The 21,936-nt window shown below is 37.3% G+C and overlaps 1 protein-coding gene across 2 annotated transcripts in view; it reads left to right on the top strand.

Moving 5' to 3' along the window:
* FAM114A1 (family with sequence similarity 114 member A1) overlaps window positions 1-14,533 on the top strand; it is a 32,298-nt gene extending 17,765 nt beyond the window's left edge. Inside the window, exons 7-13 of one of the 2 annotated variants that reach the window (XM_075709392.1) lie at window positions 624-747; window positions 5,979-6,061; window positions 7,205-7,375; window positions 8,618-8,757; window positions 10,040-10,112; window positions 12,816-12,869; window positions 14,432-14,533. In XM_075709392.1, the coding sequence (XP_075565507.1) occupies window positions 624-747; window positions 5,979-6,061; window positions 7,205-7,375; window positions 8,618-8,757; window positions 10,040-10,112; window positions 12,816-12,869; window positions 14,432-14,533 (747 nt within the window). Of the gene's footprint in view, window positions 1-623; window positions 748-5,975; window positions 6,062-7,204; window positions 7,376-8,617; window positions 8,758-10,039; window positions 10,113-12,815; window positions 12,870-14,431 lie in introns of both variants that reach the window. The other variant, XM_009485829.2, reaches the window with a different exon arrangement.
* The last annotated feature ends 7,403 nt before the right edge of the window (window positions 14,534-21,936 follow it).

Genomic DNA, 21,936 nt, shown 5'->3' with positions numbered 1-21,936 from the left:
AAGGGAGAGAGGGCATTTCTCTTGGCTTCCATAGGCAGGGAGTGCAATCATGGGATTAACACTGTAACTGTACTGCAAACAGTGATTCAAAGAATCTGTTTCCATCCGTCTTAGGCATGCCACCCTGTTAGATAAGCAGGGATTTGCATGAGAAATGCAAAGACTTGTCAATACATTCTTCAGAACAGGTAGACTGGTAGACTGTCAATAATTTTGATTGCATTGTGAAGGAGGGCAAACAGGCTTTTTTTTCCAACTCTTCCTGTGAGTGCTCAGACTAAGTATGAATTCTGCCTGGGCTCTTTTTACCTGCTGTCTTCATCCAAGCAACCCCCAAATGCTTATTGCAGTTTGCAATTAAACCATAGATTTATAATTCAAAACTAATGTTCTGGGAGAAGGTGGAGACCTGATGATCTTGCAAGACTGGTGTAATTTTTGTGATACTGAACAAATTTTGTTGATGAGAACTAAAAATGTGTCTACATTGCAAGGTTAGAGACAAGATGTGAGCATAATGGAAGTTTCCATTTCTTAGCCTATTTTGGTATAAGGCTGTAAATTAGCAATTTAAGAAATGCTCTTGTTTTGGTTAGGAATGCTTACTGTCCTTTCTCTTACAGATTCAGTCATATTTAGCAACACTTGATGGAGAGCAGTTGGAGGCTGTGAAAAATGATTTAATTGCTATAAAAGAGATTTTTGTTCCAAAGGAATCAGATGATGAAGTGGTGCAGGCACAGAAAGGTAATTAGAAATACAGAGACTTAACCATATGAATAATTGTTACTTCGGTATATAGTAATTGAAAAAATTACAATCCAAACTATAATTTCTGATATCCTAATACTCTTCATAAGGTAGTCACTAAAATTAATACTTTAAAAGTTCTGCAAGCTGATTAATGCTTAGTTTTGAATTTATATTGCAACTGAAGTGTGAGATATAGAAAATATAACATAAGGAAGTATTATATTATATTACTTTGCTATATCAGCAGTGAAAGCAAACCAAAAATAAGATGGGAAATTAATAACCTTTTGGATAACAGGTTTTCTTACAGAATCTGTTTATGAAATTGTGTAATCTGAAAGTTTTGGAGTGTTTAGCAATGCTTTTCTGTTTAGCAACTTCATCTTCACTTTGTACCCTCCCTTGCTAGATAGGGAAATGATTGGAGTGCTATAAAGAGACTTAAGAACCCTGAACTTTTTGAAGGAAAGTCACTTGGAAACATAGCGGCAAAGCTGCTTTCTAGGTATTGCTTGGCAAGATGTGGCATGTGGAGTGTAAGAAAGGAGTTAGAGTAGCAGAAGCATGCTGTAACTATGACATAGTGCACAGCATTGAAGAGAATGACACCAGCATGTCAGTCCATAGATCAGCTCACAAAAGTTACAGTAAAATTGGTGGGTGCCTTGGTTAGGGGCAAAATAGGTGTCGTAAACAGGTCAGGAATTTTGGCATTCCCCAGAACAGGCTGAGAACAGGATGATAAGAAGTTAGCTTAAAGCCACCATAGTTGATGTCTCTAGGCCTGTGAGATCCATACCAAACCTCTTCTAGCTAATAGAAACAATTCCCTTGACCTGACTGAAGACTGGCTTACGCCATTGAACACCATATTGTTGTGTTTCAGAAACACAGAAACGTAAAAAGATACTTATTCCACAACCTCTTGGTCTTCTCAGGGGTGCTTTGCCCATAAAACCTACATTTTGCAAGGCGGTGAGGTATGATTTCTCTAGCCTTCAGAAAAGTTAGAAAAACTGTGTTAACATCCACTTGTTCTAACTGGAAAGTCTTTTCTGCTCAGACTGCTCTTATTCAGTATGCCTTATGTCTCTCACAGGGAGCTTATTGTTTCTTCTTGGAGGGGACACTGAGTGTTCAGTGTAAAGTCTTAGTATGGTAGAGTTTTGTGCTGTTTTTTTTTCCCTTGTTACTCTTTAAAACCCCACATTCCTTGGTGGGGTTGTGAGAAATAGAAGTCAAGAAAGTGTATTACCTGCTTAACAGTGAGGATTCATGAGATGCCTGTTGTTCCTTAACTTCTGTGGGGAAATAGTTCCTTGCTTTGAAACCAGCCCCCAGGAAAAGCTCTGTTTCTTGCACAAAGTGGTGTTTTCTCTGGTGGTCAGAAGTTCTGTTTTTTCAGTGAAGCACAGATGCTCATCATGCTCCTTGAAACATTAACTGGCCTTTTAAACAGGCTGGGACCAAGGCAATGAGCACCTTAAAAAAAAAAAAAAAAAAAGACCAAATCAGAGTGCGCTGCAGGTTTTGCCCTGCAAAAGCAAAGCAGTCAGCAGTGAAACATATCCTCCTCTCTGTGACAGCGGAAATATTAACCGCCCACATGTTCTCTCCACCTTACAGCTGAACGGGTGTTACTTCAGGCTGCAGTTCAAAATGACTCACGTCCTTTAGTGCGATCAGGCTCAAAATTTATTAGTATTTGAACTACAGATAAATTTCATTTATTAGTATTAAGTTGGATAAATTTTAGTTTGGAGGATGCCAAAAGAAGAGAAAGGTTAATCACTTCTCAAAGTAGCTTTCTGTTAGGGCTGAGCTTACAGTTCTGTGGTCAGGCTCCTAACCTGGGACATGTGGCCTTTACTTCAGCCTCTCACCCATAATCCATAGTACATGCAACACTGCATTCATAGTGCTCTTAACACAGTATAGTGCTTTGATGCATCCTTTCTAGACAGTGTCCTAGTCTGGATACCTTTCCCAGTCACAAAAAAGTGTTATCTTCATTAAAATCTTGTCAGAGTAAATGAAGGCTTCTTGTGATCCTCCTGAGTCAGGGAAAACAGACCTTTTCCTGAACTTCTTAATGCACAGGATCTTCAGTGTTTTATTAAGTGCATTTATGCAGCAAATGCATAAAACCTTGTAAAACTTAAAGAATTCCATTAATAGGCCTTTACATGAAAATTGTCTGCCATTTTTAGATAGAAACAATATCCAGCACCTTTCCATGTAATGTTGTATGTGATTTGCATGTCCGTTTCCCCACATGAAGCACAGTTCTATTGAACAGTTTAATGTTTCGTTGATACTTTAGTTTGCCAATCCTTACATAATCCAAGTTGGATTCCAGTGATTTGCTATTGGCTACACTTAGTATTCTGGTCATATTTTACAAATATGTTTAGCTTTCAGGGGCGGCATCAATATGTATCCTTCTGGGAGCACACTTGATCTTTTAGGGTCTAGGCTTGAGTTGTTTGTTGTTTGGGTTTTTTTTTAACTGGAATTGTTTACTGGAAATTACTTGTTGAGACCTTAAGCATATTTCTGTGACATAATTAATATTTATGCTAACAAAATGGTCTGTGTTTAATGTTACCAGAAATTTCAAACATCATTTGACATCCAGCATGGATGAAAGTCAGTGAAGTTTAACAACAGGTTGGCTGATCAGAATTAAATGCAGCTCATGTCTTGCTGTGAAGAGAAGGCTTCATTCTAGTTTGTGTTCTTAGCTCAAGCTAGTTAATACAGTTAAGGTCCTCTTAAGCATATTAATAGGTTTTACACTTATAAAATCAAGTCAGTAAGCCATATGCTCCTTCAATAGTGTATTTTTTAGACAGAATTATATATTTTTACTTAAGCTAGCTAATCTAGGAAGAGGTAGCAGGCTATGTTAAATTCTGTGGAGGAATTTTGAGTTTTAATCCTACTTGCTAAACAGTTTAAAACTGAATTAACTTGCCTTCAGTAGGATTTTGATTTATGCTTCCCAGCTCAAGATGACTTGTGGTGTTTTTACTTTATGTAAGGAAGCCACCCCCCTAAAAAAGACAGAGATTAACTAATGGTATTTGAAAATGTTAATCTTTTCTAGCCATTAAGCAGTATTTGAAAACAAGTTAATTACCACTTACTGCTAATTTGTTATCACTTTCTCATCATCAAAGTCATGTTATTCATATGGTGTCATTTGTCAGTGACACATATATTCAGAAAAAAATTGCAGTACTTTGCATTCCAGTGTTTGAAAAGGGTGGCCATTTGTTTTATGTGAACTGTCAGGATCCCTTCTTGTACGAGGCTCTCAGGATCTCATTCAAAGATGTTAGTGCTGCTTTTAGTTTCTACCATAAACACCTTCAGTCCTACACAAGGAGAAATTGCTGCAGTGATCTTTGGAGGACTGTTTTGGGAAAGGATTGGGGCTAGGCTTTTTTCTTGGCAACCTTGAAACTGGAATTGTAGTCTTTTTGTGTCTTTGCTTAACAGTCAGATAGGTGCAAAGTCAATATGAAAAGAAAGAAAAGGAAAAGATATTTTCTGACACAAGTAGGAGAAAGCCAAATGTATACCCTTCTCTAATGTTTCCTCTCACTTTGATTATGCAACCCTTTCATGTATTTTTCACTGCAGTTTCTTTTCCTTTCAGTTGTTTATGAAAAAATGAGAGGAGAATATCTGAAAAAGTAGCTTTACGTACATTTTGAAAGCCATTAACACCAGAAATTTCATATGTGAGGTTAAGGGAGATGGTAACCAAAGTGAGCGTTGAATTGAATATGCCAGTTATCAACAGTTTTGGTAATTTTGCATTGATCCAGTGAACTGCTTATCAGTTTTCAGCATGCTGCAATTTATAAAACAATTTGGCATTGTTTTAAGAACAAGTGAATTCAGTGTATGCAAGAGGTGCTGTATTGCAAAACCTGGCAATGCTTTTGCCAAAATTTACTGATAAGGGCAGCAATGGAATGAACTCTGTGCATCTCTTTGACCTGCCAGAATACAATCTAATTGACTTGTTCCCCTGCTGTTAAGAGGAAAGCTCAGTCTCTTGGTCATTGCAGGTGAAGAGTTCTTCATGCTAAATACTAATTTATTTTACAGCAACAAAGATGGGCGCTCTCTTTACAAGCAAGGGTGGGATGTCCCTTGCTCTAGGAGAGTATAATCTGCCTGTCAGATTCCACCACCTTTCCACATGTTGCAAGGTACTGTGGATTGTAAACAGTTCTACCAAAATCCCCAAACTCATTGGAGAGTAATGGCCCTCTACTTTTAAGCCCAGTACTGTTGCATAAAAATGGAAAAACTGGCCCTACCTAATAAATGAACAAAAAAAGTGGGAATACAGCAAGACATTAAATTCATTTTTGAAGTAGCTGAACTTTTATCAGGCTCAGTACGGGGACTTTGACCTTTTAGAGTCATCAGGCTAAAAACCCTGGGTTTTGTGTATTCCACCAGGAAATGTTAATGAAGATTCCGAACTCAGTAAGTGCCGATGAACAGAACCAATCAAAATACCAACTTTTAGGAACTTAGAGCATGTTAGATAGAATATGGCAACTGCAAGTAGTAAAAGGCATATATATAATGAAGATGAAGTTCGAATACTAGTGGTTTATCTTTGCTCATAAATCTTGTGAAATAAATGTGCAGATTCTTTAAGGCTCATTACTCCAAAGCAGAACAGAAAACATTCTTCATTTAAGCAAAGCTCGATCTTAAAATAGAAAGAAAACACACCCTTAGCTGTGGTTTGCAGACAGAGCAGTAGAGAACATGTTTTCCAGTGTGTTTCCTCTGAAACTTATTTGTATCTGGCCCTGCTGCAGTTTTTATTCCTTGGTTTGAAAGAATAGCTTAGTATCTCTTCTTTTCTGGGTCATGCGTTTTTGTCAGTAACTAGGGATCGTGCAGCTGCTTCTCCTCTTACCTGTTTTTGTGAAACTTAGTGGAATTTAGAATGGAGTGGAAGGAGTAGTCGAAGTGTCAAGCTAGCATAGTACGAGTACGTCTGTTGCTTGTTCTCTTCTTTATTTGAGCATATACATGCACACACCCACACACCCCTTTCTTGTGTCACTGTCACTGTTTTTCAAGTGCTAGAGTGCTTGGGGAAACTATCTGACTGGAGGTATTTGATTGTGTAAAATATTATAGTGATAACATCCTAACAAAAATTGTCTTGTTTTTTCTTACAGCAGATATGGGAGAAGAGTTTGTTAGCATGCTCACTGAACTGCTGTTTGAATTGCACGTTGCTGCTACTCCTGACAAACTTAATAAGGTTAGCACCTGTTAGTGAGCTGCCCTTTGTTTCTCGGACAAAGACAAAGAGGGAGGGCTTTGTTCTGGAATCTGACACAGAGCAGTACCTAGCTCAGTTCAGACACTTCAGAAAGCAAAGTACAGGAGGGTGGGACTAAAATGATGAATACAGAAAAGCTTTCATAGAAGAAGTGAGATTAGTAAGGCAATACAGTTGCAATGACTAGCTAGCAAAATGGGCCATGTTAGAAAGCCTTGAACCAGGAATGTCTCAGCAGAACAGAGTTCACAAGCACAGCAGATTTGGTCTTAACATACTGGGAACAAAGGTCAGGTTCAGAATTATTTTTCTTGCTCATCATGTTTATTCTTCTGAGGAACTTCTCCAGACCTTCTTAGCTAGATGCAAAGTCTTGGATTTATCTCATCTAGCTTCAATCATCTAGAAGATAGATGGCTAGAAGCTAGTCACATCACTAGTCACATTTGTACTATCATGCCCCTTTAAAGGTGATCCACCTGCCAGTCTTAGGCTCAGATGAATGTTTATCTCTCTAGCCACATAGATAGACTATGGATAACTAGTTTAGGCTTCAGTCTTAATATATTTTAATTTGATTTCACATTAAAAAAGAGACATCATACATTTCCTACTAAGCATAACAGTAGTCTGAAGTTGTATAAAACTTCAAGGCTTTTCCACTTTGATCTACTTTCATGCCGGGGAAGGCAGCTGAAGATACAATGGTTTTCTATTTATTTTTCCTTTAAGAATTTAGTACATCTCTCTTACCTCTCCAATATTTTTTTTTATAGCACCTTCTTATTTTTTTATTTGGGAAAATTATTTCTATGTAAATTCCTTTGAAAGTTACCTCATAAAGCTGAAATTTTAGTAATTTTGGTATTAATGCAAACTCTATGTGTTGGTTAGGAATATCATACCTGTAGAGGAATTATCCCTGGCTGATCCACCTTTATGCAGTCAGAAATACAGTTTCTTAAATATACACTTAACTAAATGCCACACAGAGGTTTGATATGTTTAAACTTCTGAATGTAAAAAGGAAGTAATTAAATGTATTGTTAATTAATGTTCAGGAACATTATTTGATATTCCCTATTTGAACTGAACTTTGGGGTTGGGTTCTTTGTTTGGCAGGCTAGGAAAAAAGCTCATGAATGGCTGGAAGAAGCCAGTTTTTCCACCCCAGTAGACATAGAAGAGAAGCTAAAAGAAAAAAAACCTGGAGAACCTGATGAAGAAAAGACTGAAAAAGAAGATAAAATTGACAGTGATAAAACAGAAGTAGACAAAAACAAAACTGTGGAGGTAAAATAGTTTTTGGAGGATAAGTTTCATTAAGCAAATTGTCATACTTTGTTTGATAAGATTACTTCTCTGTCTTTGTGTGTTGGTTTTATATGTTGTCCTCATTTTTTAAACTCTTGCAAGTTTTAAGAAATACTAATATATAACTCTTCACTGTAGACCCAAAAGGAAACTAACTTAAATAAATATTTTTACTGTTAGTCTGTTCCCATAAATAAATATAAAAATAGCAGATCCTCTGCCTATCACATTGTTTTATTTTTTTATATCTATGTTTTTGTGTGTATGCATGTGTATACACAACATAAAGTGAGCTGAGGGATTCTGTGGTGCAATGTCAATAGCACATTGAAAGTCATATCTCAACATTCCTTGGCATCTCTTTCTCCCAGTGACAATACCTGGAAAAAATTCTCAAATTTTATTTAAACTCTTAAACAGTTTAAATCACAAAGAGACAAAACACAAATATTATTTAGGCAACTCACAAGTGTTCATTCTTTTTATGAAAGATAGCACTTAAGGCTAAAAGTACTGTGTCTGTTTAGACAAATCCTCTTGTTGATAAGGTTAATTGTGATTGAATATTTTACACCAAGTTATAGCCATGGTAAATGTGGTTGGTATCTTTGTCAAGATTTTTTGAATGAATTCTAACAAAGAAATTATCTGTCATGTTGCCTTACAAAAAAGATCCAAAGAAGGAGAGAGAGTTACACTGTATATATTACAGATTTTTATGCGATTGCAGATTTCCAGCTGGCATCAGCTTGTGAAAGCTGTAACACCATAGTGCTAGGTAGAGTTTTTTATCATTGCTCATAAAAGCCACTTTTTTGTTGGGAGTATTAGCCATTTCTACTCTGGAGATTCATCTGAGGGTGACTCAATACTTTCAGCTCCATATGAAAGTAATTATGACTTATTCTAGAGTTAAGGGGTCTTTGTATTTGTTAGGACTAGGTTTAAAAGTGCTATGTTAGAAAATCTGAGACCCTGACCTAGTTCCCATGCAAATAAATGGTAGACTTGTTCTTAATAAGGTCTGTATTTTATAATCTGTGGATATTTCATTTTCCAGTATTGTTTGTGAGGATGACATTATAGCTGATAATTACTTCACTATGTATGTGGTGGTATTTCCAGTTGAGGTGGGAAGGGCTCCTATGTTTCAAATTCTTTTATATGTATATTTGTCATTGTTATTATTATTGATTATATTATTCCTGGTTTTAATTTAAGGAAATTTACATGCTATCCATTGAAAGTCTGGCTGAGGTAACTGCTCGTTGTATTGAACAGCTTCATAAAGTAGCAGAATTAATTCTACATGGGCAGGAAGTGGAAAAAACAGCTCAAGATCAAGCAAAAGTACTGATAAAGTGAGTATTATGTATTTCATATATGAACATTTGACATTTGCTTAAAACTGAAGTTACGTTCAGCTTTTGGTACTTGAAGGCACAGTAAGTTCATGGATCAACAAACAGCATTGGCTTTAGGGGTCCTGGTGCTGTATTTTCTCATGTAATCAAGTTACATAGGCTACCTGTCATTTTTTGATATGGCTAACATATGTATGTTTACAAAATATGACCTGTTCACAGGCTGAAAGTTGTTTCTGCTCTAGCAAGTGAATGTACATGCTAATTTGGGTTGTATTTCCTATTCCTTCTGCAAAAGATACTGTGCTAGCATATACAGAATTTGCTTTTAGAATGCATAATGCAGTCATTATCTGCTAATAGAGTTTCATTATCTAGTGTTCATCTGCCAAAATATACAGAAATCAATCTATAGTTCTAAACAATAAGACCACATTTGTCAGCAACTTTGTAGTAAACCACAACAAAACGTGCATAAATTCAAGAAGCCAGTTTATCTAGTGGGACTCAAAATTCAGATCTCATGCTCTCTGTAGTAGTCGATTCTACTGATTTCAGTGGGTTTTGACGTTAAGATGTTGTAAGCACTTGAGTCCTAAGTAAGTAAAATATTTAAGCAAGTGTTTATGCTTAGGAATGCTAGTAACAATAGCAAAGTCCACAGGAACACTTCAGTCTAAAACAAAGTACTTGAACAAGTATTTTTCAGAATTAGAGCTAAGGTGTGGTGCACCTTGCAGGATGAGGTTCTATATGATGCACTTGTGAATGTTTAACAAAACAGTGATAGATCTAAGAATAGAACTAGATCTCCTTGTGCTCTCATATTTTAACCACAGTGGTACTTCCTCTTTTAGTACAGAGTAGATGTTTTATTGCTTAGATAGGAAACTTCTGACTGTTCTCATTAAAGTTTGATTTATATCCAACAGTATTTCTAGGAGTTGTGTTGCTTCAATCATCAGAAAAACAATACACTTGAAGTTTAGAATTTAAAAAATTGAAACATTGCCCTATCAAAAAAGACTAGTGTTTGAGCCAACATGACATCATTTTGCTGCTGTAGTCAGCAATGGATTTTTCAGTGGAGGAATATAAAAACTATATCATGAACAAAGTCTACCCCAAAATATTTTAAAAATTACTAGAAGCAAAATTATCTTAAGAACATTCTTGGCTTCTAAGATGAAGTTTGTGCCTGGGACAGTCATAGGGGTTTTTATCCTTTGACAAGACAAGGATATATTTTTATATTTGTCTCTCTTTTTTTTAAAACCAGTTTAACAAGTGCCATGTGCAATGAAGTTTCAACTTTATCAAAGAAGTTTTCCGATTCTTTAACAGCAGCTGGGGTAAGATAACAGCATTTTCTGTAGCATTTGGGCTTTTTTAAACATAGTTCATGTCTTGAAACAGAAATTATTACCCGAGTCCGGTGGCTTTACATAAGGTACCAGCAAATAGGGCACTTCTTTCCTCAGATCAAGAACACAGAGCATTTTTACAGCAGATTCCCTGACACAGAGAAAGTTTATAAGCCTTGATAGACTGCAGTGTGTCGCCTGCTTTCTGAAATCTCTCTTTCTAGACACCATGTTCCATTTTTCCTGATCACCACTCAGCACTTCTTACCTTCTGATACTGAAAGGGCCCCACGTTTGAAGTCCCACAACTTGACTATATTTTCTTGTACCCAGCCTATCCCTTTTGAATGCATTTGTGTAGAAGTCAATTAACAGATAACACTTCCAGTACCTTAAGATGGTTTCACGAGCTGTATTCTTAGCCTTTGCTAAATTCCCTGGCCTACGGCCACTGTGTTTTCAAAAGGTTTAAGAGATTAGAAAATCTGTTTGGTTTTCCATCTTAAAAAAAAATCACTCTGTCTTGTATCTCAAGACATTCCATTTAGGAACGTCCATTTATCTGTGAACATCTTTGCTAGAAATAGTATCCTGCCTTTCAAGATATTTCAAAGATGACTGACATCTGAGTATTCTAGCAGGATCCAGAGGAAAAAATTGTGCTGTTGCTGAAATTGTTCTGTAAACATCAGAGAAGAACAAACTTTGGCTCTCCTGCTTACTCTGTGAAAACATGAATGTACATCAAAGGAAATTTTCCCAGTTCTCCCATGAGCTCTTCCAGCACATCTCTGAGCAAGTTTTTTCAGAGTTATTTGTAGAGAACATGATGTATTGGGTTGCTTTTATTCTGAATAATTTACATTCCTTCCCATTACTCTAGGAGAAACAGCTTATTTTGCATTTTGGGATTGTATTTTAGCATATCTTTGTATGTCACTTGCAATAAATACATGCACAGACATATAAAAATAAATTGCACATGAAATATTAAGCTGGCCTGGCTCAGAAAATTGGAAGCTAAAGCTTTCATAAGCATTTCACTAGGTTTTGTTCTTATCAACTCTGTACTCATTTTTTAGGACGAGATTTTTTTTGTGGACATTTGTGTGGACACATAAGAAATTGAGCACAAAGACACTTCCCACTGCCAAAATACTCTTTAGGAGAGAGTTTTAGTAGGGCAGTCTGGCGATCTTTACGTGCTGTCCCATCCCTGTAAGCTTTTGGAGGAAGATGTGGGCCTTCTGCTCACCGTGATCAGTAGGAAAGTAAGGAGCACCTGTCACACAGGACTGTAGAAAATCTACATCTTCCTGCATGTCCCAATGGTTCAAATTCCTCCTTAACCTGCCAACAGCACCCAGGTTTACAAACACATTCCAGTATCCTGCAAAGTGCAGTAACTCGTGGGAAACTGAGAAATGGCTTAGAACAGAAAATACTGTTTTTTTCAAATTTAATGCCATCCCTATAGTTTTATCTGTATAATTCAGACATTAGCTGTAGTGCTGGCTGTACACATCTTCTACAGCGTTGGCGATGTTTCTGAGTGAGCAGTAATGCAGAAGTAAGAAATAACAGCTTTGCTTGCAACACAAGATTTCTTTCAAACTTATTGATTCATACAGTCAATAGTACTTAATTGATACTGCTCTCTATATGTTTCAGTTTATTGACAATCAACTAAACAGTGCACTTGGTAATGGATTTTCTAGTAACTGTCAGTAAAATTGCTCTTCTTCTCTCTAACCATCTTCCCTTTGTTCTGCCATCTTTCTCCAAACTAAAATTAAGGTGTTTCACGTTTCTTTAAATCTGTAATATGAAAGCTACAAAGTTGTAAGTGGAAATCCTTCAGTTAAATTAATCAGTATTGTGTTTCCCTTGTTCTAATGAAGTCCACCATTCGGTATTGAAAGACAGCAACTCTTGCTGGAGGTTACTGTCATTCTAAAACAACACAATGCAAAGAACAGAATAAAAAAAGTAGAGAACGTCTGCCGTTTCAAAAAGCAGAGGAGCTGATGAATCTTGGTTTTCTAGCCTCTAGTAGTGTCACCTCATTGTACCCATCTTTATTCCTGTCTGGTGGTTCAGAAAAATGCTGTGCACGCTGAGCTATGTTTACTGGCCAGCCTGTGTTGTCCAGCTCAACATATACTGCCTCCAGTTTGGGGATCTGAGTTCCACCTGTTTTTCCTTCTGTAGGGGAGCTAATCTGGGCCTTTCATTTCCTCCTGACCACAGCTATTTGTGAAACTTCTAAGAACTTCATTTTCCTTTTGACCTGTATTTGTCCTTGTTTCCTCGAAAATGAGCAAGGGGTTAAAAAATTATGGGGGAGATGAAAAGGGCACTGACGGACAGATGGACAGACAATGTCATCACATAAATCTCAGATCCATAGGAAACCAGGCAATTTGAAACTGTGGTACATAAATTGATGAAAAAGTAAAACCCTGGTCCCGTCTTAGTTCATTGTACTCAGTGATAGAAATACGTAGGGTCTACTGAAGTGTGTATGAAATGTAGACACAGTTATCAGGAATACTGTGATAAACAGTCTGAATAAGAATCAAGGTGAACCAAGACCTTTATAGAATTCATAAAACTACGTCTGAGGTATCAGTATATTTCTGTTAAATGTATTTCTTGTCCTGGCATTTCATTCTATTTTCCGGTTTACAGAGCAGTATGAAGGCAGAGGTTCTTAACCCCATCATCAACAGTGTGCTATTAGAGGTAAGCCTTCACTTTATTCACATTGGGAAATGCTCTAGTAAAAAGATTTTGAAATGAAACAGTCTCATTTATGTCTGAAGAAAGAACTATATATAAAGTAATGACAATATCATTCTGGCTGTTCAGTGCCAGCTCATAAACCTCTCGTTTTTGTGTTCAGCCTCTCCCACAAATACTATAGTAGTAATATTGCATTTACTGAGGATTCTTAAGAACTGTATGACTGAAGTGAGACTGGCCAGCTCTTAAATTCTGCTGCTGTATTGGTCAGAGCACAGCAGACAATTTGCAATGTGCTGCTTAGCCCTTTTCTAACCTATTCACAAGTTCCCTCGGATAAGGCTATTCTTACTGTTCTGTTACCTGCTTCAAATATTGCAAAGTATTTCTGATTCACAGATAGTTGCAGACTACTTTTTGATTTAAAATTTGAGTTGCAGGTATGCTACAGTGCTTCTGTCCACAGGCATTTAGTATTTCTACAAAGATTCACAGTCTAGCAGCAAGCTTGGTCAGCACATGGATAACCATGTGTCAGACATCCCAAAATGTTCATGAGTGATTTCTTTTATCAGACACCATGATCTATGAGTGACCTCTTCTACTAGACAGCATGAGCTGTTTTTCATCAGAAAAGCACAGTGAGTAAAATGTGCCTTAGTTTTACCAAGAAGAGGTCAAGAGGGAGTAATACTAAAATGTGTACTGTCTGCAGCACAAATTCTTTTAACTGCTAGTTAGATCACACTTCTCTTGAAACATAAACATATAGTAGTGACTACAAATTGTCATTCTGTATCTAATAGTTGTGTTCCCTTAAAAATGAGGAAAAGATTGGTTTACAATAAGCAATCTTGTACTGAATTAACCATACCTTTAAGGAAAATCATGGAAAGTTGAATAGAGCTGTAGTAAAGACTACTACACCGTTCCTTTTGTTATAGGGTAGATTTTCTGTTGCAGCTGACGTATCTTTCTGTGCTCCAGGAACTGCAAAATCTGGGAATGTCCAGAATTGTGGAATATGATGTTTTGTACTTCTTAAATCCCATATTTGTGTACAAATACATATTAGTACAGCCTAGGTTCCTGGAGAATTACAAGCTGCTATACCATTCAGTATTAGAAATTCCACAAATAGTACTATGTGTTAAAAACATTATAATAATTCAAACTGTTAATTTCAGTGACACTTCTTCCACCTACAGCAAATTCAAAATTAGTTCTGTTGATGGAAGAACTAGCTGGTTTGTATTTAAAAAGTCAAATCTACTTCTGAACACTGTGGCATTTTATTCTACTCACATTACAAGCAAAACTGTCCAAGAGTTCAAACTGAGGGGAAATCAGATTTTTATGTAGTGATTCAGGCTATCCTTGTTAGCTGCAAACTGTTGTAATTTATCATTTTTGTTATCTACGGTTCCTAAAATTTTGTGTGAATATGTACACTAATATAGCGTGATGCAGATGTTAAAAAAAAAAGTTTTTTTTAGACTACAGTGTAATTCCTGAAATACATGACAGCTATGCTGATGAACCACGTTTTCTCTCCCCATTAGGGTTGCAACAGTGCTACTTATATTCAGGATGCTTTCCAGCTATTGCTTCCAGTTCTGCAAATTTCACATATCCAGACCAGTTGTTTGAAAGCACAAGAGTGACAGTTTCCCAGCAGTTGTCACCACGGGGCTTAGCAGAAACCACAGACCTAATGCCTTTAATGTATGCAGATAGAAGGGATGGTATGAGAGACGTCTGGCCACTTAGAGTCCTCTGAAGACACTAAATGCGGTTTTGCACATACAATATTGAACAACATTTTGAAACTCTTTCAGACTTTTAGACTTTAGTAGTTAGTAAAGCAAGTAATTTCTTTTCCATTAGAGTATATCCTTTGCCTTAATTTAAACTGAAGTTTATTGATATTAGCATTGACTTAAATACGGATTTGAAATGTTGACCCTTTCAGTTGTAGACAATGTATGAAGCAAATTAGAATGTAAAACTTTTTAAAACATTTCAGCCCAAATTACCATTTCCATTGTTTGCATCGTAACTGTCAGTTAAAAATGTATATTTCAAAAGTTGGTTTCGGTATTTAATTTTAGCCAACATGAACAAATTATCATGGTGTTCTGCTTGTTAAATATTTTTTACGGTAGCAAATAATAACATAATAATCTGTACCACTTACATAACACTTTGTGTTGAGAGAGTTGTACAGTAGTAGGCATTAACTTTACTAAATTAAAATTATGGAGGATAACCATACAGAATTGTACTGAAAAGGAATTTTCTGAGCCAGTTAAGAGTACGGGTAAAGCTCTATATTTGCTGACCCATAATTTTATACACATTTATGTCTATTTCTTAATTCCAATGGCTGAACAACATTGCAGGCCAAAGTAATCTTTTTAATACGCAAGGAATAGAAAATTTCCCTTTTCTTTGGCAATTGAAACAGCCCCAAAATAATCTCCTCTCAAATGTGTTACCAGGTTAGCACTTTGGGGTTTAATTTGGGCTTTATAAACGTTATGAACCTTTTTATCAAATGGAGTTACTGATACTGACAATTCAGAAATACAGTTTCTGGGCATAGAAAGGAAGTTGTGAAAAAAAGTTATGCTTTGGGCATATGTCAGAGCAATCACCTTTTCTCTGAGGCAGTAGCTAGACAGAGCATAACTGAGCAGCAGGAATGACGTTTCATAATAACACTAGCAACCATGATAATTTCTCCATATCCTTAGCTTAAAATCCTGAGCTGTGAACCTCAGGATTTGTTAAGGCTAGTTTACCTCCTAATCAGGAAGAACCTTCCAATATTTTACGTAACCTATTCTCCTGGATTTTCATTGTTTATTATGTTTCTTTCAGCTATTTTGTATTTTTTTCCTCCTGATATAAATTGTATTTAAATGCTTTTTAATTGTAGTTAACATCGGAATATGTTTAATCATAGAAGCATAGTTCATACATCGTAAAATTAATGAAACAGAGCATGAGAAAATACTATCCTGTCTGTCAGAAATGAGAAACCACGTATCTGCTTTGCACATGGTAACTTTTGTGAGTCCAAATAAGAGAGGACAGAAAGGTCTGTTTGGGTCGTACACTATTGTGGTCCCTGTTTCTGCTGTCACATGCATGTTGACTTTTCTATCTTTTGTGATTTAGAGCTGAAATTTTCGCTATCCCTGAAATAAGGTTTATTACACAAAATCTATTTTCTGCCACCCTGTAATTTAACAGATTTGAGATATCTTTCTGGGTAAGTAGATGGAGTACAGTCTTCAAATCCACTTGCACAGAATGTAAAAAAAAATTACAGCAATGTGAACAAAAATAAGAAAGCCTCTTGGCAGCTGAAAAGGCAAACAAAGCTTGACATTCATTGGTATTTATGCCACGTTGAACAGCTAACATTACTACAGGATGGGAAAAAGAGGGACACGGGAAAATGCAACTGGTAAGCAGACTCACTAGCCCAAAGGTAGGATACAGCTCCCATCAGCCATTATGTCCGTGGCGCTTCCATCTGGTATTGCTTTATTTCTGAAGCATCTTTTCCAAAGTGTATTACAAAATAATGTTTAGTTGATGCAAAACACTGCATCATACCCAGTGCTTCTCTGGCTTCTGCACTCTGGTGGGAATGAACGTGCTCTTCTCCAGTAGTCTTCTCTGGCTGCTGGAAGAGACACACACTTGTACTTACTTGACCAGGGGTCATTCTTGTATACACACTTTAACGCAGAAGAGCAACCCCTCAGTGCGGATTGCTGAGGACCGTGCACTTGCTCCATACACTTCATCGTGAGCGGTTTTCAGTGTTAAAGATCTGGACAGCAGTGAAAGCATTCAGTAGCTTGTAAAAAGGCCTATTTGTTTAAAGCGTTTTTTTCTGTCGTTCTGTGCTGACAAGCAGAATATAATGCCCGGTTAAAAGCTTGTTTATGCTTCAAACGAAAACTGTCAAGAAAAGTCTAGTGTTTTCACCTATCAATCATCCTGGATTTATTTTTACTTTAATTCCATCATTATTTTTCATCAAGAAGCCTTTCTGGCCATGTTGGAGTAGAGCTCTGCATCAGGTATCTGTAAATGTGGTATTACTGCCAAATGAGTCACAGAACATAGCAATAGCTGTTTCATATTGTTCCTATGCCGAGTTAATGTTTTCAGACATAAATGATTTTAGTTACTTTTTCATATGGATCTTCTTTTTTTCTCTGAAATGCAGTGCAGAATATATAGTGTTAAACCTGTCAGAAAAATGTGTTGGCTAATAGTGGTGCCTTTTAGCAGAGGCTGAATATATAGCATTAGAAGCCTCAGGGGATAATATTTGAAATCGTTGAGGGGCGTTCTTAAGACAAAGATTGCTTGTCTGAGATATTCCTTACCAGAGGTTTCACCGTCTTGCTTAAATTATGTACGTATTGAATAAAGTACCTTACCCTAAAGTAAAAGAAGCTGTAAAAAATAACAACGTGTGGACTTAAAGTGTTTACATCCATACAGTGTAGGAAGGGAAACAGGGCAGAATATGAGCATAGGGGTACTCCCATCTGATCTGAGATGCAATCATCTTGTCCTAGGAAAACTGAACATTGTATCTTTAAATCAATTCTAGGTAAACAGAATTTCAGTAGAGAAGTACTGTGTAGATGTAACCAGAATATTTTGTTTACGCTGGTTTGTATTTTTCCATCAGTCAAGTAAATCATTTGAGATGCTGAACTGAGACAGTGTACTAAAAAAGAATGTTTTGAAGAATAATGAGATGGGAGGATGTACTCAGTGAAGTCTTTCACTTTCTGATTTTGTGATTTACCTTTGGAATGATTGAGTGTGATTTTACTGAGGGTCTGACAAAAACAGGCGCTGCCTTAAACTTTTAAAGGAGACACTTCTCTCTTTCATCACCACCTTTTTCCAGGTCAGTACACTGAGCGTGCCTTGGCACTTGTCAAACTACTAGGTTTTAAGTACTTATTTAAAAAATAAGCTCAACTGTGAAAGTTACCTGTTCTCTTGAGCAGATCTGGTTTTCATGGCTTTCCATTCACTTGTGAGCACACCTTTTTATGCAGAGACAAAGGAGGCAGGCTTTTGCACTCACCAAGGTGCGAAATTTATCAAGATGAAACTTAAAGCAATGTCTGCATACCTACAACCTTGCAGGTGATCCACTACTACAGGTCATCACTGAAGGATGAGCTAGAAGTAAATTATTAGACAAGTCATTTGCTGTACATTAAAGGTACTTGCTTTTTCTTTTTCTTTAAGGCAAACAAAACAAAGCAAGCTGTAAGTTGTTTGCTGCTTCTTAGGGTACAGTCTATTCATGTGTAAACATCTCTTCCCCATGATTTGCGCCTACACTCCAGCAGCCATTGCTTGAGACAGCTAAACAAAAGAACTGTCTCTTCCACTTTTTTCATGGTGCTTAGATCATCCACTGAAGCCATTAATATCTTCCTCTAAAATGTGCCTCAATCGTATAATACAAAATCACAGTCATTACAATTTGAGATGCTTTTTAATGAAGTTTCCAGTGTCAGCCACCAGTCAGGATTCATAACAACTTTAATGTCTGTATGTCACAGTATTTGGAGTGACAAACGCAGATTTTCACCTTTTTTCAGATTCACAAAAGTGCTTTTAATGATACAAGCGGTCACCCAGCTTACAGGATTATCTTTCAGACATTCCACTTCCATTTCAAATGACAGCCCTGTCCTTTCTGTTAAGAGTCTCAAAAGAATGTAAAGAGTGGCAAAGGACTTTCCGGAGTTCTTTTTAAAACCATCTCAGAGCAAGGCTTACCGTGACACCATCAGCCAGTCTGACCTACTTGGAAATTCTCACATTCTGACTGGAAAGCCCTCTGGACTTTGAACACTTTTTTCTGTCTCAGGTCAACCTTTGTTGCTGAGAATATGAGGACAAAACCAGCTGCTTTTAGTGTGCGACCTGTACATTTTCCGTGCTCTGACTCCTACCTCAGCATTCATAACTGATGATGGTGTGCAGCTTTAGAATTAAAAAACTGAAAACAAAATGTCAAAAACTGAGCTGCATTAAAAAGATGAGAGAGGGAAAATTATTTTCAAAGGAAAAGGATGTGCTCTCTGGAAATTGCAACAATTTTCAAGGTTGAATTAGAGAAAAGACTCTAAAAGAATTTTTCAGCATTGTTCGGAATAAACAAGAGATGACATCTGATTAGTTCCAGCAGAACTGGAATAACAGCGCTTCTGAAGGAAAATGAAAATCTGCATGAACTTGAAGGAAGGAAGTCAACGATAAGAACATTCACAGAGGAAGAGCTCAAAGGAAAGATGACAGCTAATTTGATCGCTCTAGATCTGCAGTGCTCATTCTCCCTTTATTGCCTGCACCCCGAAAGTCCCTGAGCACGCATCTGCTAAGGGCTTCTTATTAGTCTCCCCACTTTGATCTCCTTTTCACAGCTTCCCTTTACAGCCTTTTGAGGAGGTGCTCGTAACAGACTCAAAGCAGAGCACTAGCTATTTATTCTGCCTTTCAAACGTTTTACCCAAGGAGTGAAAGAATATTTCTTATGCAACGCTACAATAATGTGCAAAAGGAGTCTAAAAAAACTGCAGCAAGGACTAATCCTAACTCTTAGTGAACTGAATTTGCTGCTGCTGTGAAGAGGAAGGCGTGAAGACATTACTCAAACAAATGTGTGCTACTTCTCTTCTGCGCTCCAGGGTTGAGGCTGGAAGGCATTCGACAACAGGTGCCAGTTCGGGGGTCAGACAGTGTCACCTAAATGAAAGCCAGAACACTGCGTAATTCAAACAACTTTTAAACACCCTCAGAGGCCCCTCAGCCCGTTTACCAGACTTGTAAAAATGCAGTCCTGCTCCTCCTGCCCTTGCTTATCTCAGACACCGTATCAGTGGCTTATACGACACCTGTGCCTTTCCTCCAGTTCCCTCGCCATGTCCCTTTTGCACATTTCCGTACGCCATCAGTTCTGCCTTCCCCACCAGTTTTGTTCACCCCACTCTCCTCCACCTTCCTGTCCCCTTCCCCCAGCCGCGTCCTGAGGTTCTTCCCTCCTGCCCATCATCACGTGCTTGAGAGGCCGCACCAGGACATCCTTTCTCTCCTCACATGTTCAGTTTTGAAAGAGCCAGAGATGAAGACAAGGGTTTAAGTGGACATGGGAGGAGAGAAACCCAGAGGATCTCAGGGGAAAATGGGAAGACACTAAACCTGTTGCTTTTTAGTCCCCTCCTTCCTCCTCTGGTGTAAGGAGGTTGGGCTGGAGACTGCCTGAGGTCCCTTTCAGCCCAAATTACCTCAGGATCACATTTTTTTCCTTACCATTCTTACCAATGTCTCCCCATTCTCGCACTGTTTCCTATAGGTTGGATCATACTTGCAAGACAAGGTAAGCTCTACTCAACAGAAGTTGAAATCTTATAAAAGCCTCTTAGGTTTACTTGTTCTTGGTGTTTTGTAAAGGTAACTTGAAAGATGGAACCTCCCAGGGTGCTAACACCAAACTCTTAAGAGAGCTGTGGGATAGCTGTGGGTAATAAAATAGTAAGTCACAGTTTAGCCATCCAAGGAAAAGAAAAAAGGGAGGTTAGAAGCAGCAAGAACAATAGAATTAAATTACAGGAGAAAGGAAATTAAACTGGGGTCACAAGGAGCAGGGCTGTCCCTATCAACAAGATCTGTGAATTACTGAAGGGGAAGAGTGCCAGACAGTGCCATCGCTGGAAGTGTCTCAACACTGACTAAAACGGCCTTAGCAATTCTGCAGTGATTTGAGATAGATACGTCTCTTCATCTGTAAGTTGCTGTTCTCTAGTAAGAAGAAAAAAAAAACAACCATAAACAAATTGTCAGAGGTTTATTTTATAGACTGTATTAAAACATCCGTTTCTGAAAAGCTTTAAGTTATTACCACAGATAAGCAATAAAGCCTCAAAAGTCCCCGAATCAAGAAAGTCAGTATTTTTCTCTGATTTTTTTATAAGATGGTAACAAACAACGGAAACAAATGCTTCAGACTTACCCAACTAAATATAAAAAATTCCATATGGCCTGAAATCATTCAGAAGCTAATGTTCACAACTATTCCTATTAAATCTGAACTGCTTGGTGCAGTATAATGGCTGGAGAGGCAATTTCAGAAAGCTTCAGGAGGGAAAAGCTATATAAATGTAAGGGATGGAGGTTATGAAGTATTAACATGATGCTAAATTGCCGCATATCATATTTGCAATGGGTAGTTTACAATCTGTTCATCCTGATGGATTTAGCACAAGGGAGTCCGAAGTCCTGGCTCTGCAATTTCTGTCTCTGCCTGGTAATTGATGGTTAAATTGTATCCACAAATAACGTGTTGGCACCGAATGAGTTTGGGACCCTGCTCAGCCCAAACAGCTCCATTACACTCGGAGGAGCAGTAATAAATGGAAAGTAAGGAAAGTTCCGGGAGATAATGAGTCTGAATGCTAATGACCTAAGCTAGTACAAAAGATAGAAATGCAATTTATCAAAAAGTATGAAACCCATTTGGCGTCTTAATGAGTTACTAAAAAACAATAATAACAATTTTGTGGTTTGAAGCCAAAACACTATTTTTCCACATTTTTTTTCTTTATCCACTAAAATGTTGCAGAATTTATTAAAGTCTTCCTGGTTTACTGCAGGAGTTAAAATGTACTGCAGAATTCTCTCCTTCTATGACCCTTCGGCCACCTTCCTCAACAGCCAGAAATTGTATCTTTTAAGCACCTTAGTCACCTAGAGCATTAAATAGGGAGAAAACTGTGCTTGTTTCATGGAAGTAGAGGATCATTTCTATCTTTAAACAGTCTTTCTTATCCTATGGAGGATACAAAATAAATTTCTTCTCAGATAAAAAATGAAATTATTGCAAGGATTATCTCACATCCATATGATTAAGTATAAATTGTGAATGAACTGAAAATTGATGTGAGATCTATACTCTCCTGCTGAGGTTGATTCTACAGCAAAATGTGTTTGTCCATCATTCATATTTTCT

The sequence above is a fragment of the Pelecanus crispus genome, chromosome 4 (assembly GCF_030463565.1).
Source record: "Pelecanus crispus isolate bPelCri1 chromosome 4, bPelCri1.pri, whole genome shotgun sequence".
In the NCBI taxonomy this organism is placed as follows: domain Eukaryota; kingdom Metazoa; phylum Chordata; class Aves; order Pelecaniformes; family Pelecanidae; genus Pelecanus; species Pelecanus crispus.
This window is presented reverse-complemented; position numbering and strand designations above follow the sequence as displayed.